The sequence below is a fragment of the Poecilia latipinna genome, unplaced genomic scaffold, assembly GCF_001443285.1.
Source record: "Poecilia latipinna isolate Pla-1442-1.1 unplaced genomic scaffold, P_latipinna-1.0 Scaffold859, whole genome shotgun sequence".
NCBI classification, from domain to species: Eukaryota; Metazoa; Chordata; class Actinopteri; order Cyprinodontiformes; family Poeciliidae; genus Poecilia; species Poecilia latipinna.
In genome coordinates, this window is record NW_015113475.1 from 57,799 (window position 1) to 72,935 (window position 15,137).

The window sequence follows — 15,137 nt, forward strand, 5'->3', positions numbered from 1 at the left end:
CCATTTTTAAATAAGGAAAAACATTTATTGACTAAAACTCAGTAAAGTATTATTTTAGTGAATTCTTGACAATTTATAGATTCCTTGATTAATTTTTGCATTACTGATTAACATTAAGAGAGGTTCTCTGAGTATTTTGTTCTTTCAGCAAATGTCCTTTTTTTAAGTCTGTGTAGTTGACAATAAATTAGCAAATTAGTTGATTATTTTAGTAAATCAATTAATCACAATTAATCTGATTAATCGTTTCAGCCCTAATTTATACTTGATGAGTCTCGGAATTGGGAATCTCGTTAGACTAAACGAGATGCCAATACTGGGAGATTTGGCTTCATTTTGAATGTTTTCTGCCTGCCTTAACGTCCACCTATAGGCGGCGTCAATAAAACCCGAGATAAAAACGAGGCGGAGTGCTGCAGTGTCTCCCAGCATTATTTATATCCGTAGCCTCGGGGCCATCACATTCCCAGCTCCACTTGTCTCCATTGATCTCCCTCAGCTTCCCCCCCCCACTCTGCTGAGGAAAAGTGATCCCCTCCTCCTAGCCGGAACACATCCCGAGACTCTGTGGGCTCAACACACTTGATCCACCAAAGGAGAACTGAGTGGATAAGAGGGATCTTCTGCTCTTTTCTTTGACGTTAATCTGACATTTCACTTTTTGTAGCCAAAGCTTCAAATGGCCCTCAGATGACGACACAGTCTCCTCCTCTACTGATTGTTCTGGACTGTGTGACAACACCTGGATGACATTCAGCTGGTTATGCAGATATTATGTACATATTTGAAAAGACAAATTTCAACTACGAGCACTGAAATATGCAAAACAGAGAGTTTCAGGCAGGACTCTAGTCCTCGACGCAATCGTCTTGTACTTGTACTGCCTTTAACTTGTTAAATCAGATGAATTTACTCAACTGTAGAGATGCATAAGAAACTGAAAGCATCACACGAGAGTCTAACAATCAAATAAACAGGAAGGTGAGACAACAGAGACTCAAACGTCTCTATGTGACTTTCTAACCACACAGTGGCAAAAGCAGCTGAGCTGGATTAGCAGTGCTAGGACGTGTTGCCATGGAATATTGTGTCTACTGCCAGGATATTGAGATCTTAGCATTTAAGCTGAAACGATTAATCGATTGTCAAAATAACTGTCAACTAATTTAGTTATCGATTAATCAGCAACTGAAGCATTCAGACCCAGAAAAAAGGCAATTTGCTGAAATAATAAATCGCAGTAATTAAGCCAAAACTGTATAAAAATACACACACACATTTGGATTTCAATTTTTTTTAAAGTTCTTTGCAAATATGTTCTACCCAGAACTCCTCATCACTTAGTTCAAATTCCATAAAAAATAATATAAAATAAAATACACACACGAAATGCTGTTATTGCATTTCAAGCAATAAAATGTTCTTATTTAAAATGGAATTATTTGTTCATATGCATCTTTTAATTTATGTATTGTAAAAAAAAAAAAACAACCTTAAGTGATCAAATGAAAAATCTCTAAAATGTGCCTTTTTTTGATAAATCAATTAATTGACAGAATAACTGATTATAAACATAACTGTTTGTTGCATCCCTGGTTAGCATTTAATAAAAGTGATGAGACTAGTTTGACTAATTTCAAACATTCAATATAAGATGAAGTCTTTGGATCCAGTTTAGAAAAGTGCAGGTTTGTCTTTTTGATAACCTTTTCATGGCCCTCAAATCTAGAGCGAGAAGTTTCCGAACCCCTCGATGCTTGCAGGAGGAAACGGAAGAAAAACATTCATTTCCGGTTTCAGTACCCTTAACCTCTTTTATTAAAGGCTGCCTCCATTCCTGTTTCTCCTTTCTGCTGACAAATTCAACACTAAAAACTCTAAATTAAGTCGCATCTTTTAAAACGCATCATTCTTTTGTTTGGGATTCTAAGAGCAACGTGTATGACGTTTAAAAGCAAGGTCACCATCTGTCCTTCAGAAGAACAAATGTGATTGATATTTCTCTTGTTTCGTTCATTCTGTGTTATTTTCATGTTGAGATTAGGAGAGTTAGATGCATTTTTTTCTAACTTACAGAGAAAGTTAAAGGTTTTTAGCCTCTTGTCAGAAATAATAAGCTCATTCCCTTACCCCTGTGGACAAAAAACAATAATGTAATGCAGTTTATGGTTTTATACAGTGCAGTATAAAGTTCTGATTTGGTGCACCAAATGCAGAGGTTATTATCTTCTCAAATGACCCAGAAAAGTAGTGGCTCATCTCCTCTTGTGCCACATTATCAATAAAAAGAGTCCTGGAAGATCTAGTTATTTAGCCTCGACAATAAATGTTCTCAATCCATATTTTACCCTTATTAAACCATAAATAAAAGAATTTATTGTCAATTTACATTAGATGTTTTTTACAGAGTCTTTGACCTGCAAAAACAGGGTGCTGGTGGACGAATTCAGCAATTGGTCATCGGGAATAAAGCTGGAAAAACTGATATTTTCCTTACATAAAAAGCATGAAATCAATTTTAAACTTTTTGGTTTCTCTTTTGCGGGGGAATGATGCAATTTTCAGGTTGTAAAAAAAAAAAAAAAAGGCGTAACTTGAAATCTCTACGTCAATGGTCACAATCTGCATTCCTGGAGGGCCAGAGACCTGCATCCTTTAGATGTATCCCTTGTCATACAAGCTTGAATTAAACGGCTACACTGCCTCACGAGCAGGCAGTCAGGCTCTACAGAGCTCTGCTAATGAGTTAATATTGGAGCTAGGTGTGCTGAAGCAGAGAGACATGTAAAAGTTGCAGGACTCTGGCTCTTGAGGAATGCAGCTCAGACTATGAGATAAGCAAAAAAAAAAAACAAAAAAAAACATAATTTCAACATAAGTTAATCAAAATTTAGAACAAAAATGTAGAACATGATTGAGTGTCTTGTTTTAATGTAAAACATTTAAAACAAATGACTACAATTTTTTTAGCGTTGCAATTATTCGTTATTTTATCAACTAAATTTAGAGTTACTTTTCCAGTGCTTACTGCACCGAATAATTTAGCAAGTATCAAGCATAGCAAGCTAATAATAGAAGATTAATCAGTCACCACTAATTACTATCTTCTTGGGTTCTGCCTATTTCCAGAGGTGCTGGAAATATTTCCAAGCAGCAAAATTTGCATTTCATGTAATTGAGAGGGAAAGCATAGCTGGCTTCTTTCAGCCATCTGACCAGCAGTGAGCAGCGACTAGAGGAGAGACAGTTTCGTATTACTTTACTCGCCATACAGACAGAAAACTGCTAATTTAAGGGCTTGTCTGTTCAGGGTTATTCAAGACTGCGTGGAGAAATGCACAAAAGGCTGCTTATGGCTCAGAAAATTGAAAAAGGTAACCTGTTAGTTGTACTTCATGTGTAAACTTACAAAGAAAAAAAAAGTGTGTGTACCTCATTAAAAGCAATAAATGGCAACAGGGTGCAAGCAAAAATAGAAAAACACATACTGCAGAGGATGAACCAGCAAGTCAAGATCTTATCAGACTAATGATCCAATTTAGGCTTGTAAACTCCTCTTCCTGCATGGAACATTATTCACCCCTTGGCCTTTGTGTGTGCATTCATCTTTAAACTACTAGACAGACTTTCCTGTAAAATCAATCGAACCCACTTTGAACAACGTTTGTCAACTGTAAAACAAGCAGGAATTGTTTGCGAATCAAGATACTAGTCTTTTGCAGCTAATATTTTTTGCAACAAAAGAAAGAGTTGCTATGATTTTGAGTCAAACTTATATATATATATATATATATATATATAAACATATGGTCAACACAATAGGGAAGATGGAGAAAAAAAGTTGCTTGGGTAAGCTAAAGTAGTTGTAACTCAAACTGTATGCAGTGCCACTGTATTAGTAAATAATTTATGCTGATCCAAGCAGAATATAGTAAAAAAAAAAATTACACAAGGCTTAGCAGAAGCACCCGCTCACTCTTTCCTATTCTAAAGTATGTGCCTCTTGTGATGTCATTGACCCAAATATGCATAGAGCAGAAATAGAAAGTTTTTATATGTGTGCTTTACACAAACTTTGAATTTTTGCTTCTCATAGTGTTTACACCGTCAGCGTGTCAATTAATGGCAAAGAAAATACACTCTTGTGTGGTAGCTTTAAAACCAGTGAGGATGGTATAAATCCAACCCTACCCGTCCAATTAACCTTTCGCCTAGAATACCTGTGCGCCAAGACATAAGCATGTTTCAAACAGATGTGGTGAACATGTCAATATGACTGCAATCTATCTGAACATGAAAATACTCACTTGCCGATCACCTCGCAAAGCTCGTACACATCCTCGAACAGCACGTCGTCGTCCGCCATGGTCATCTAGGTAAGCTGGGATGCTCTCCAGAAGAAATCCCACCCACCGGGGTTTGGAAGTAATCAATGTCAGCTTAATTTCTTTGTCAAGTGAGGTTACTGCTGTGTCGGGAAAACACGCAGCTGCTAACTTAAACACCTAAAAAACAAAAATAAACGAGAACACAAATGGCCTCTAAAATAAACCGAATTAGCCGGTTAGCCGCATTTAGCTGGCGACCCAGGCTGTCAGTGTTCGGCCCCACCTTCTCCCGAGCTCCGCTCCTGGTGGGCTGGCTAAGCCGTAACCACAGACGAGACCCCAGGGCGTGGAGATTTCCTCGCTCGTTGGAAGAAAAACACCCCTTTTAGCATTGCCTCGGGTGTGTACCCCACTGGCGGAGATTATTGCAACCGCACCAGCATCCACAGACACGTCCCGTGCTCCGACCCAAGATGCTGCCTTTCGCCGCAAGCTAACGGGACTCTCGAGAAGGGGTTAGCAAGCTAGGTTAACGCGAGCTAGCAGTCGACAGAATCACCGGTTGGTGTATCACAGATGGCTTATCCCCACCGAAAAAACGCTATGAGCTCGGGCTGCAGTGTGCTTCAGCTTCCCGAGCCCAAATTGAAGCCCTTCCCGACCATGTCCACAGTCTTCTCTGTTGCATAGACCGCTTGTGCTGGAGAATATTAAAATTGTACCGTGAAAAAAACCCACTCGTTGCTCTCGGGTTTTACGCTTCCTAAGATGCTGACTGGGTTTGCCTGGCTGTTTTTTTTCCGACTTCCAGAAATGCCAGACTCCTCCCTCTGTCGACCAGACAAGTGGTCTTTCCAGAGCCAAAATGGCCACGAAGGAAAAAAAAGGCCCGCACACGTTTTTTTAGCCTAAGTTGAGCCAATATGGCGTCCTGTTGTGGCGCACTACATTCACAGTTTCTTGCTAATCTCTCCAATGGTTCCAGTCAGTGTATCCCGCGCAGGCGTCAACCAGCAAAATCTCATCACCTTACGTCAGCCTTTCCCCTTCTTATCACCATCATTTTAACAGACTCCCTGTTACGGTCGTAATTATATTTTCTGTCAATCATAGCGATTTTCACACATTATGGCTACTTGCTGAATAATTAAACGGATATTGTCTGCACTTGGACAAAAATGAGGTATAAGCAGAAATGTCAGTGATTCCCGAATTCCCATGGGTCATCAGGGACATGCCTCAAAACGTAGTGGGCCCAATCAGTGTCACGGATATCTCTATGTAACCTGACATGTTCTGCAGGAGGGGTCTACAATTAAGTAAAATAAAAGTATTTGTTGCTGCCATTAGCATGCATATAGTTGAAACCAGAAGTGTACATACTCTGAATAAAAAGACATGCACCTTTTTTTCCCCTTCACTGGCTGAAGTTAAAAGAGAGCAAATTTCTCTTGTTTTAAGTCAGAATTACCTAAATTATTTCTATTTGCCATGATAATGAGAGAGAAAACATACCCACAAATTTCCTTAAGGATTAAAATCAGTTATTCATTCCCCCCAACATGTCTCTTTTCTCAAAATTCTACATGCAAATACCACTTTATAAGAATTATAATATATAATAAATGTATATGTATAATAAATGCATATATATATAAATTTTGTGGAGTGTTTTGCAAATGTATTAAAATTAATTTAAAAATTTTATTAAAATTAATTAAAAAAAAAAAACAATAATTCCAACAGGACTTTAGGGGTCTCCAGTGAATATTCTCCACATATTTTTTTTCTGTACACAATACTTGGTTAAAGCATTCCATTTATTCCTTATTCTTACACCCCGATACGAGATGCTGGATTGTTTTTCGGGCCTTTTTGCAAAGCATGCAGTGAATAAGACTCATGGGAATGTTTGTTTACCCTTATGAAAGTATAAATACAACTTTTTCTTGTAAATTTACGTCAGATATTTTTATAGGTTCTTTACTTGCAAAAAACAAGACAGTGGACAAGCAGGTGGATCCATTCTGCAATTAGTTATTGGGGAAAGAAACTGGATTTTTTTTTCACGCTCTACATTGATTAACATATTTGATGTGTACTTGTTTGATTATTTTGATTATGGCATTTGACAAAATGAAATGATTGTTGCTTGTTTCATAATTGATGATTGTATGATTTTTTTTATATATAATTTAAAGCACTTTCAACTGTCTTGTTCCTAAAATGTCTATACAAATACTTAACTGTGTAGTGTTTCTTTTCTTAAGTACTTATAGTTTTACTCTAAATGTAACTCCAAGAAACCTTCCATGACGTACATTTTTTGTGTCATAAGTCCGCAGGATATTTCCTAAAAGTACTGGGGATCATCAAAACAGCTCTATTTGTCTTGCTCTTTATTGTTCGGAGAGACACAGATGGGAATGAACAAGGACATTGCTTGCCACTAGATGGTGCTGTGTATTTGGAGTATGTTCTGCAGTTTCCATAGTGCTGCAACCCTCCTCACACATCCTCCTCAGGCTTCCTCCATTGGTTGAACCCACCAGCTTGTACAAACCATTTGATTGGCTGTTGATGTGGTCATCATGCTGTCTGCTGCTCAATATCCCTCCATTCAATGCTCAGTCAGTCAGAAAACATAGAAATACACAAACACATGAACAGTGCACATGTGGGACTAGAAACAAAAAGTGCAGCCAAAACAGATGGATGAGAATCAAAATAAAGTCTAAAGAAGATGAAGAATGGGAACAGGCACAGGAGGGGAAAAAGAAAAGAGCCCTGTTTCTATGGTAACATGGTTTCGTGTGAAAGGGAGCTATAAAATATGCACACACTTCAATTCACATACAGGCGCAAAGATGGAGAGCCCCTAGATTAAAATAAACTTAAAGGAATACAAGTACTTGCACCTCGACATTTAATGTTTTTCTTGCAGGAAGCAGATGATCTTTTTGGTCAACTGTTTCAATAAATTCTAGCTGTGAAGATTCAATGCCTAAATATTCACCTTTTCACCTTTTTGTCACATTATATGCATGAATTTTTTTTTATTTCAGTTTTAGTTTTTTGGACAGCTCACTTTTTACTTTTACTTAGTTTAAAAATATGTTGAAGTAGTGCTGCCCTTACATGAGCACATCTTGCTGATTTTCTATTCTACCTACTTTTATTGTAATGTGACAATGTAAGAAGTTAAAGGGGAAGTCGTGATTTTGAATAGCATTGCGAACGTACTCGTACCGACTGAGCAGTAGATGGCAGTAAAACGCCGGTAACTTGAATGCGAACCGGTGGAATGCTGGAAGACGAAGAAGTAGAAGAAGAAGACCGCGCGTTGTTCAAAATTAGTTTCCGGTGCACGTCAATGCGTTGCTTGCCAACCGCCTTACAAAAAGAAGAAGAAAAAGAAGATTAGTTTCCGGTTTTTGTTACTGTTTGTTATTTTCCTCTGAGCTTTGGTCGGTAAATAGAGCATGGAGGGGTCTCGTGAAAGGTACAGTTTTTCAATAACCTCTGCACTTTTTACTGGTGGTGCTAATTTAGCAAACGACATTAAACCTGTCGGTTTTTTCAGCTTTCTCTGTGGGACTCCTTCCACAGGGGGCGTTCAGCTAGCTTAATAGCTCACCACTTATTTTGCTTAAGGTGCTATTTTGAATGTTTTGGGTGTATTTTATTAATCTCCAATGACAATATCATTTAAGTCCAACAGAGTACGACAACAGATTGAGTTTTCACATCACTTTATTCTCGCTTTCATTTGCTTTGGGTAACAATATTTTATGTCATAGCAGAATCATTTTAACTTCGACTTTTCTTCCTCAAATGTTTATAACACAATTTTCCGATAAGACTCTGGAAGAGCTATGATTTCTACAGACAGTGGTTGTCAGACGTTTTCATCTATTCACTGTTGGCATAGCTGTCAACATGCGCGTTTATTTAATGCAGTTTGTGCATAAGTTTTTATTGTGGCTTTGCCAAATTCTAAAAAAGTCGAGATAATATAGGGTCAATGTATAGTTAAACCATATAATAACATCCACTGTAAAAAAAGACACTCACATCTTTATGCTGTGGCATTATATCAGACTTAAATTTCCTGTTAAAGGGCAGTTATACTCATTAAAATTATCTTTTGGATAAATGCAAAGTAATGCAAACATTTATTAAAATGTAGAATTTTAATATACTACTAGGCCTTTAATCAGTTGGGAATGACAAATTGTTCAGAGGCAAAGTAATCACACATAGTCTTAGGGTGGAATGGCTGGAATGGACCTTAAATTTAGTGGAAAACTGGTAAATTGTCTTAATTAAATTAAATTAAATTTACTTGCTCTGCCCCCCCCCCCACACGCATTATGATCTATGATCTACCTAATTTGCCAAGAGCAGTTGTCAGCATTAAGCCACAAGCTTGTTGACTTCCAAAGTAATTACAAGAATTCAAGTGTGCACAAAGAACATCTTGCAACCCAAAGTGTGAATAAGCAAGATGTTTTATCTGTCTGTAAAGTCTGTGTTCTGAAAAAAATGCAATATCCTGCATCTGTTTTTGCTCTTCAGGACTCCTCACAGTGGTGTTGTAAAGAGGAGGAGCAAAAGTCAGAGCTACCGGCGGTCAATCCGCACCTGCTTCGGCGTCGCATCGGGGCTCAGCCTGACGCCGGCACTGACCGCACGAAGAATGAACATCTGCAGGAAAGCTCCAAGGTCTCAAAACATTACTGTGAGTTGCATCTGGCTTTCACTTCGTTGGATGGTTCTGTTTGTTTTGAAAGTCATGGAATAATGACCATGTTTTATTGATTTCAAAGGAAAAAGTGAAGCCAGAGCACCTGGCGTTGCTGGTGAAAACGGAGTGGCAGCTGTCGTACGTCACTCCTCTCTACCAGTTCAGACACACCCAGCTGAAGACCTATGCCCGGCAGCTCTCTGCGTTCATTGCTGCAGAGAAGCAGCAGGGCCTGGCGGTGGAGGTGGGGGGGCTGCAGAACACCTTCAAAGTCTCATTCTCCGTGCTGCAGGGACTGGCAGAGACGAACGATGACCCTGAGACTGTCCTCATCCAGGTAGTGACAGGACTTGGACGTGGAAGGTTTTCCAGCCGTTTTCGGTTGCATTTCGTCATCTTGTCTCTTTTTCTTTTAAAGGTACAGTCAAAGCCAATGTTTGCAAGGCAGGAAGATCCACCGAAGACTGTTTGGAGTGGGTGGTTGTCCTGCATCAACGGTAACCCCGAATACCTTCAGTCGCTTCCGAAGGATTTTACCTGCCTACCTCTCTTTTGCAGCAAAGGGGCCGAGGGCCTGTCCTCTTTGGTTAAGTCTTGGTTACAGAGGACCTTTGACTGCTGCTTTGGCCCTCTGGACATCAACCAAACCACTCTGCAGTGGCTTGCTGCCTTATGGACCAACTGCCACATGGAAACCAACATCCAGAAGTTGAAAATGATTTGGACTCTCCCAGTCGTGCCACCGCTACAGGTGACTTACACGGTCGACTCTGACGACGCGCTGGAACTGTGGAGAAGCACGAGGGAGAGTTCGGCGGAGAAGAGTAGGGGGGCAGAGGATGAAGTGTGTATCGACTTCTCGGAGGTGACGAGGTTCATGCAGGGACTCATGAGCCACTTTTACAGACACTTCAGGGTGGACCTTTCAGCTGGGGAACTGAACCAAGTGTCCTCTGCACTGGGATCAGCCAAACTCAACGGCAAGATAAAGGTACTGTACTGACATAGTGTGTATATGTGCAGTGGTTGAAAGCAGGATTTTTCTCTCTAAAAAATTATAGAGTTCAACTGTTTTCTTGGCTTTCTCTCCCATTTCTCAGCTAATTAATGGAATATTTGTTCCCTTTATTTGTTCTGGATTTTCTGACTTGTTACACCTCGTGAAAATTTTATAGAAAGGAAAAAACATTGACATGTTCAGTACTTATTTTTCACCACTATATTGACCAATTTGGGGTGATGCTGAATTTCAGGCATCCTGACTTGCAATGTATGTGTGCTACACTATTTGAAGCAAATATTTTCCTTTTTTTCTTTTATTTCAGATTTCCAGTAGCAGATATCTGATCAGCATCTTCAGCCTGCTCACCGAATGTGCCCTCCTGAAAATGCCCATCTAGCTGTGACACTGAGCAGCTATCGAAAAAAAAAAACAGACTATAGTTGTTTTTTTTTGTTGTTTTTTTTTAGTTTCTGCTTTAATACAAATGTAAGTGAACCCAGACATTCTTATTTTTTTGGACTCACACCATCAGTGAAATTCAGTTTGCTCACAATTATGACGAGTGATGCTGAACCTTAACGGTATTTCAGATAAACACCTCCCACAGTTTCGCACCTTTTTGTAAATACAGTGAATATTCTACTTTATTTGTGACTTAATATGAATAAAAGCAAAAATGATTTTGTTTCATTTTATACAGAATGTGAAATGTACAGACTTGACTTGTTTAGAAAAATAAGTGTAGGAAAAAGTCGACATTTTCAAACTTTATTTCTTGTGTTCAGGTTTAAATCAGTTTTTTCATTTTTTGTCATCACTTCATCTTGTCCGTCCATCCTCCCATTTGTTTCTCCGTCTGTTGTGTGTCCATATGTTCTAAAATAACACTCAAATCATTTTACCATGTTAAAATAGCTTACAAACCTTAAATGAAACGCATTTATGCTGAGTTCAACTTCTGACTAGAACTGAACTCTCTCTGAAGAGGAGCCATGTATTTGATATTTCAATGTATTTTCTATAGATCATAATAGTTGTGTGATAATGAAGTTTGAAATAATGTGTAAGCATGTTTTTTTTTCTACTAATCAAATATTTTCTAATGAGAGGCATATGTAAATATCCTAAACAAAGAGCAAACTTTAAGAAAACTGAATTTCAACAAATTCAAGCATATTTATTCCAAAAAGACAAATGAAATGCAAACAGGGTTATCAAAATCATGTCAAATAAAAACAAACAGCAAAAAACACCTGTTGAAGATTTAGCAACATCTTCAAGAACAAATAATGATATAGCTTATTGCACTTATACGAAAAAGGCAAAAATAAAATTCAAGCAGCTTAAGAGTAGAGTTTGACTGCTGTAAATGTAACAATGCTGTTATTCCTACACAGACGCTAAGGGACTCACAACCACTACAACAAGAGGCTCACGACTCAAAGTTGCTGCTTTTGAGTAACCAGACACTTTCATTTTGTTTTTGATCTACAGTCTGGTCATAATTACAGTTCAGCCGATGACCATCCAGTCATTTTAAAAAGCATTTTGATCATGCCGTTTGGTGCGAAAATGCACAATTCTTTGAGAAAAGTAACTTTTCTAATATTCCAGCAACATAAAAAAAGGTATTTCTTGGGATTAGTTGAGAGTTTGGCCACTCCTAGTGTATGAAATATGTACAGTTCTGATGAGAATTGAAATATTTACAATGACACTCGCAGCGGTCCATTTCAGTATCTAAAAAGAAAACACTTAGATAAAGCAGGAATGCCACTGACACAACAGATCGTGCTTACATATTTAACAGAACCCCTACTCTCACTTCAGTATGTGATAAATCAGGAGACGCATGGGGCAAAGAGGTAAACTATGGAGGGAAATGTAGTGATGAGATTCACAGTAGGTGGCAGGGTAATATGTGAGCTGCAGCTTTAGGATGCCAGTCCCAAAAAGAAGCCACCAACAAACCCGCTGGACAGGACGATGTTCCTCTTTATAAAATCTGTGGCCTGTAGGAGAATGAGGCAAAAAAAAAGAAAACTTCCTCAATCAGGAAACATTTTGATGTAGCCGTTTTAACCTAACACTAGAGGGCACTGCTTTGTTTCAGATCAACACCACATTTAATTCTTATTTTAATAACAAACTTCAAAAAGGATAAATAACATCAGCAAGATTGAATTTAAAAAAAAGGGGTTGAAAAAGAGCAAGCTTTGTTCCAGGTACCTTTACCTCCTCAATGAATGTGTTTATTTCAGGGGCTGCTTTGTTTGCCTTCTTCTTCAGGTGCTTTTTTGCTTTGTTTACGTCCTTCTCCACCTTTTTCCAGTCCACCTGCACGTAACCACTGTGGTTTGCAATCTGCAGGAGGAATAAATCATAACCAGATGTTTATCTCAATGTGAAATATAACAGAGATTGCTTCAACAAACGGGAAAAAAAAAAAAAAGAACCGATATGAATGCAATTCTGTGTATGCATCCAGATGGCTCATGTCCACCCAGAGCCAGCACATACAAAGCTCCTCTTTCTGCTGTTAAGCAGTCAAGCAGCATGCTGTGCAGCTGGTCTCTTCACTTTTCAATGAAGTATTCCAAAAGACGCTTTCATTTTTTATTTTAAGCGAAGGGCAGCATAAACTCACTGCTTCCATGCCTTTACCTGTAAAAGAAGGAATCCTCCACCAATGGCAGTCGCCGCTATCTTCCCGATTCTTTGGAAAACATAGCCAGCACACCTGGATAGATTGCAGAAGCGGTCATTTTCTTTGAAAGTCTCAATATTTTGTCATATGACGATAAGTTTGACTAGATTTTATTAGGATTTGATGTAATAGACCAAGTGTTCAGTACAAACTGTATTTTATTGACATGTAACAGAATAACTGGAGCTGGTTTTAAATACAGAAAAATACGTTATTTTTTTTTCTTCAAATTTAAGATTGCATCCTACTTTATGTTTGTCTGTCACATGAAATTGATATATATACATATACTTAGATTTTGTTATGTATCTGGATAAATATTAGCATTTTCAATAGAAGAACTTTTGCAAGGCATTGTATGTAATCCAGAACATTTAAACTGATATTATCGTAGACTTAATCATTTAATTGATGGGAAATAACTGCATAGAGATTCTGTTTTAGTCGATCCACAGTGTCCTTACCAGCCAGTCACCCCTCCCATCATGATCTGGGTGGCCACGGAATATTTTTCAGCAATCGGCCCGGAGTTGTTCCCAAACACCCGGCTCCACCACTGGTGCCTCCGGGCGTACTCTGTGAGGTCCACCACCTCATAGACCTCATCTTCGCTCTCTGGGTCGTCCTGTCCTGCTGTGTTGTTAACCACATAAAATGTATATTTTAGGCTGTTACTGACCCTAAACTCAAGTGCTCGGTTCATTCGGGGTTTTTTTTAATTTTTTTATATTAGGAGTTACAAAGCTAATATTAGCTAGGTATATAGCGAATAGCTCCCGGTGTGATACGGGTTTGTTTTTACTGTGTTTGAAAGATATATTCCATTTCCAACACTAGGTTTTTACAGAAAAAGAATCAAAACATCATTTAGAACTAACAGTAATCCCAACTAGAACAGTTGCTAACCTTCTCTGTGGTCCCCCGTCGCCATTTTGGAGATACTAGTTATGTCACCGGGATGTTGACAATTCTAAGCCACGCCCATATCATGACGACTTCCTACGTCACGCGGTAAAAAAAAAAGCTGTCATTTTATTTATTTACATTCAGTGGTTTAGGAAATTATTTGCAAATTGCATTCCTTCTTTGACTATACTGAACTTTATGAACTAAATGATAATAATAAATAAATACTTATTATTTATTTATTTTTTTTAAACACAAGAAGACATAAACTCAAGAGAAAAAGACTATAACCCTTCTGTAGTGGTTGGTTTAAAGAGCATTAACCCGTGCCTGCTAATAAAAAGAAGTCACTAGCAAATAAATAAACGGCATGAATGAAAATACATATTGAAGCACAGGTGTCGAACTCCAGTCCTGGAGGGCCACTGCCCTGCAACTTTTAGATGTGCCTCTGCTACACCATACCTGAATAGAATAATTAGGTCATTAGCAAGGATCTGGAGAACTTATCTGCACAAGAAGGAGGTAATTAAGCAATTTCATTCCTGTGTTTTGTACCTGTGGCACATCTAAAAACTGCAGGACAGCAGCCCTTGAGGACTGGAGTTTGACACCATATTAAAGGGCAAAATTTATTTGAGCTTGTCCTTTTAAATAAAGTAATCGGGAACTGCAACCAATGAAGGTATGAATTACATAACACACATCCCAGATATCTGCAAAGGACAAAAAAAATTAAGTAATCGTCTCTATATCCGTTAAAAATATGATTCTATCAGATGAAAATGCAGAATCACATTTTCAAACTGATGAAAACCAATGACTGAAGAAATGTATCATTAACGTCATAGTAATAATAATGTGTAATATAACATATATATATATATATATATATATATATATATATATATATATATATATATATATATATATATATATATATATATAAATAGTGGTAATAATAAAGTAGTTTATTTGTTGAGATGATGCTAAAACTTAAGGGACAAATTGTGAGGGTTAGTATCTATCTATCTATCTATCGTAGTGGTATTAATAATTAGCGATTTTCAGGGACAAATTTACATTAACTATAAAAGAATGGTATAGCAGAGAAGTCATATGGTAAAAAATGGGCGCTACTATTGGATGAAATGGGAAGAGAGGGCGTGGCTAGAACGGCGCGTGGGTTCGCTTGGGTTTCACAATTATAACAACTTTATCTTCGCGGCCGAAACACATTTTATCGTGAAATACCCACATCTTGGATACTGCACTCAGTTACGTGCATCGCAACAACGGGATAATATTACTTTGTGATGAAAAATGTGAGGAGATACCCGGAGAGCGCTTTTGTGCCCCCCCGACAGGATTTACTACACCGAACAGCATCTTATCATCCTGGGGAAAAGTTTTTGATCATTTTGTTGTCTTCGGCTTCCTTCCTTT

General features: G+C 38.1%; 3 protein-coding genes across 21 annotated transcripts in view; 1 reads left to right on the forward strand and 2 right to left on the reverse strand.

Moving 5' to 3' along the window:
• Window positions 1-5,274, reverse strand: part of LOC106956946 (peripheral plasma membrane protein CASK-like) — a 36,116-nt gene extending 30,842 nt beyond the window's left edge. For 5 of the 14 annotated variants that reach the window (XM_015048068.1, XM_015048066.1, XM_015048071.1 and 2 more), the window contains exon 1: window positions 4,308-5,274. In XM_015048068.1, coding sequence (XP_014903554.1) covers window positions 4,308-4,372 — 65 coding nt within the window. In that variant the 5' untranslated portion in view covers window positions 4,373-5,274. The remainder of the gene's footprint in view (window positions 1-4,307) is intronic. The other 9 variants (XM_015048078.1, XM_015048076.1, XM_015048074.1 and 6 more) reach the window with 3 other exon arrangements.
• Window positions 5,275-7,655: 2,381 nt separating this feature from the next.
• On the forward strand, window positions 7,656-11,127 carry cenpl (centromere protein L). The gene is made up of 5 exons (XM_015048083.1): window positions 7,656-7,830; window positions 8,907-9,069; window positions 9,158-9,412; window positions 9,494-10,066; window positions 10,401-11,127. Exons 1-5 carry the CDS (start codon window positions 7,811-7,813, stop codon window positions 10,473-10,475), a joined length of 1,086 nt encoding a protein of 361 aa, XP_014903569.1. The 5' UTR covers window positions 7,656-7,810; the 3' UTR covers window positions 10,476-11,127.
• Window positions 11,128-11,230: 103 nt separating this feature from the next.
• LOC106956952 (FUN14 domain-containing protein 1) lies at window positions 11,231-15,118 on the reverse strand. 6 transcript variants are annotated; one of them, XM_015048089.1, is made up of 5 exons: window positions 15,029-15,118; window positions 13,250-13,418; window positions 12,743-12,818; window positions 12,308-12,415; window positions 11,231-12,090 (listed from the first exon to the last, which is right to left on the reverse strand). In XM_015048089.1, exons 1-5 carry the CDS (start codon window positions 15,078-15,080, stop codon window positions 12,013-12,015), a joined length of 483 nt encoding a protein of 160 aa, XP_014903575.1. In that variant the 5' UTR covers window positions 15,081-15,118; the 3' UTR covers window positions 11,231-12,012. The 6 variants fall into 6 exon arrangements, with proteins under 6 accessions (XP_014903575.1, XP_014903573.1, XP_014903572.1 ...); XM_015048087.1 differs by having other exon boundaries at window positions 12,314-12,442; XM_015048086.1 differs by having other exon boundaries at window positions 12,308-12,442.
• Window positions 15,119-15,137: the final 19 nt, after the last annotated feature.

Bases quoted from the DNA above. Each gene is read 5' to 3' on its own strand.
- cenpl (XM_015048083.1), top strand. From the start codon at position 7,811: ATGGAGGGGTCTCGTGAAAG. The intron at 9,070-9,157 runs GTGAGTTGCATC...TTGATTTCAAAG, and splicing joins CAAGGTCTCAAAACATTACT to GAAAAAGTGAAGCCAGAGCA. The intron at 10,067-10,400 runs GTACTGTACTGA...CTTTTATTTCAG, and splicing joins AACTCAACGGCAAGATAAAG to ATTTCCAGTAGCAGATATCT.
- LOC106956952 (XM_015048084.1), bottom strand. From the start codon at position 13,488: ATGAACCGAGCACTTGAGTTTAGGGTCAGTAACAGCCTAAAATATACA. The intron at 12,819-13,249 runs GTAAGGACACTG...CAATCTATCCAG, and splicing joins ATGGGAGGGGTGACTGGCTG to GTGTGCTGGCTATGTTTTCC. The intron at 12,091-12,307 runs GTACCTGGAACA...ATTCTCCTACAG, and splicing joins CATTCATTGAGGAGGTAAAG to GCCACAGATTTTATAAAGAG.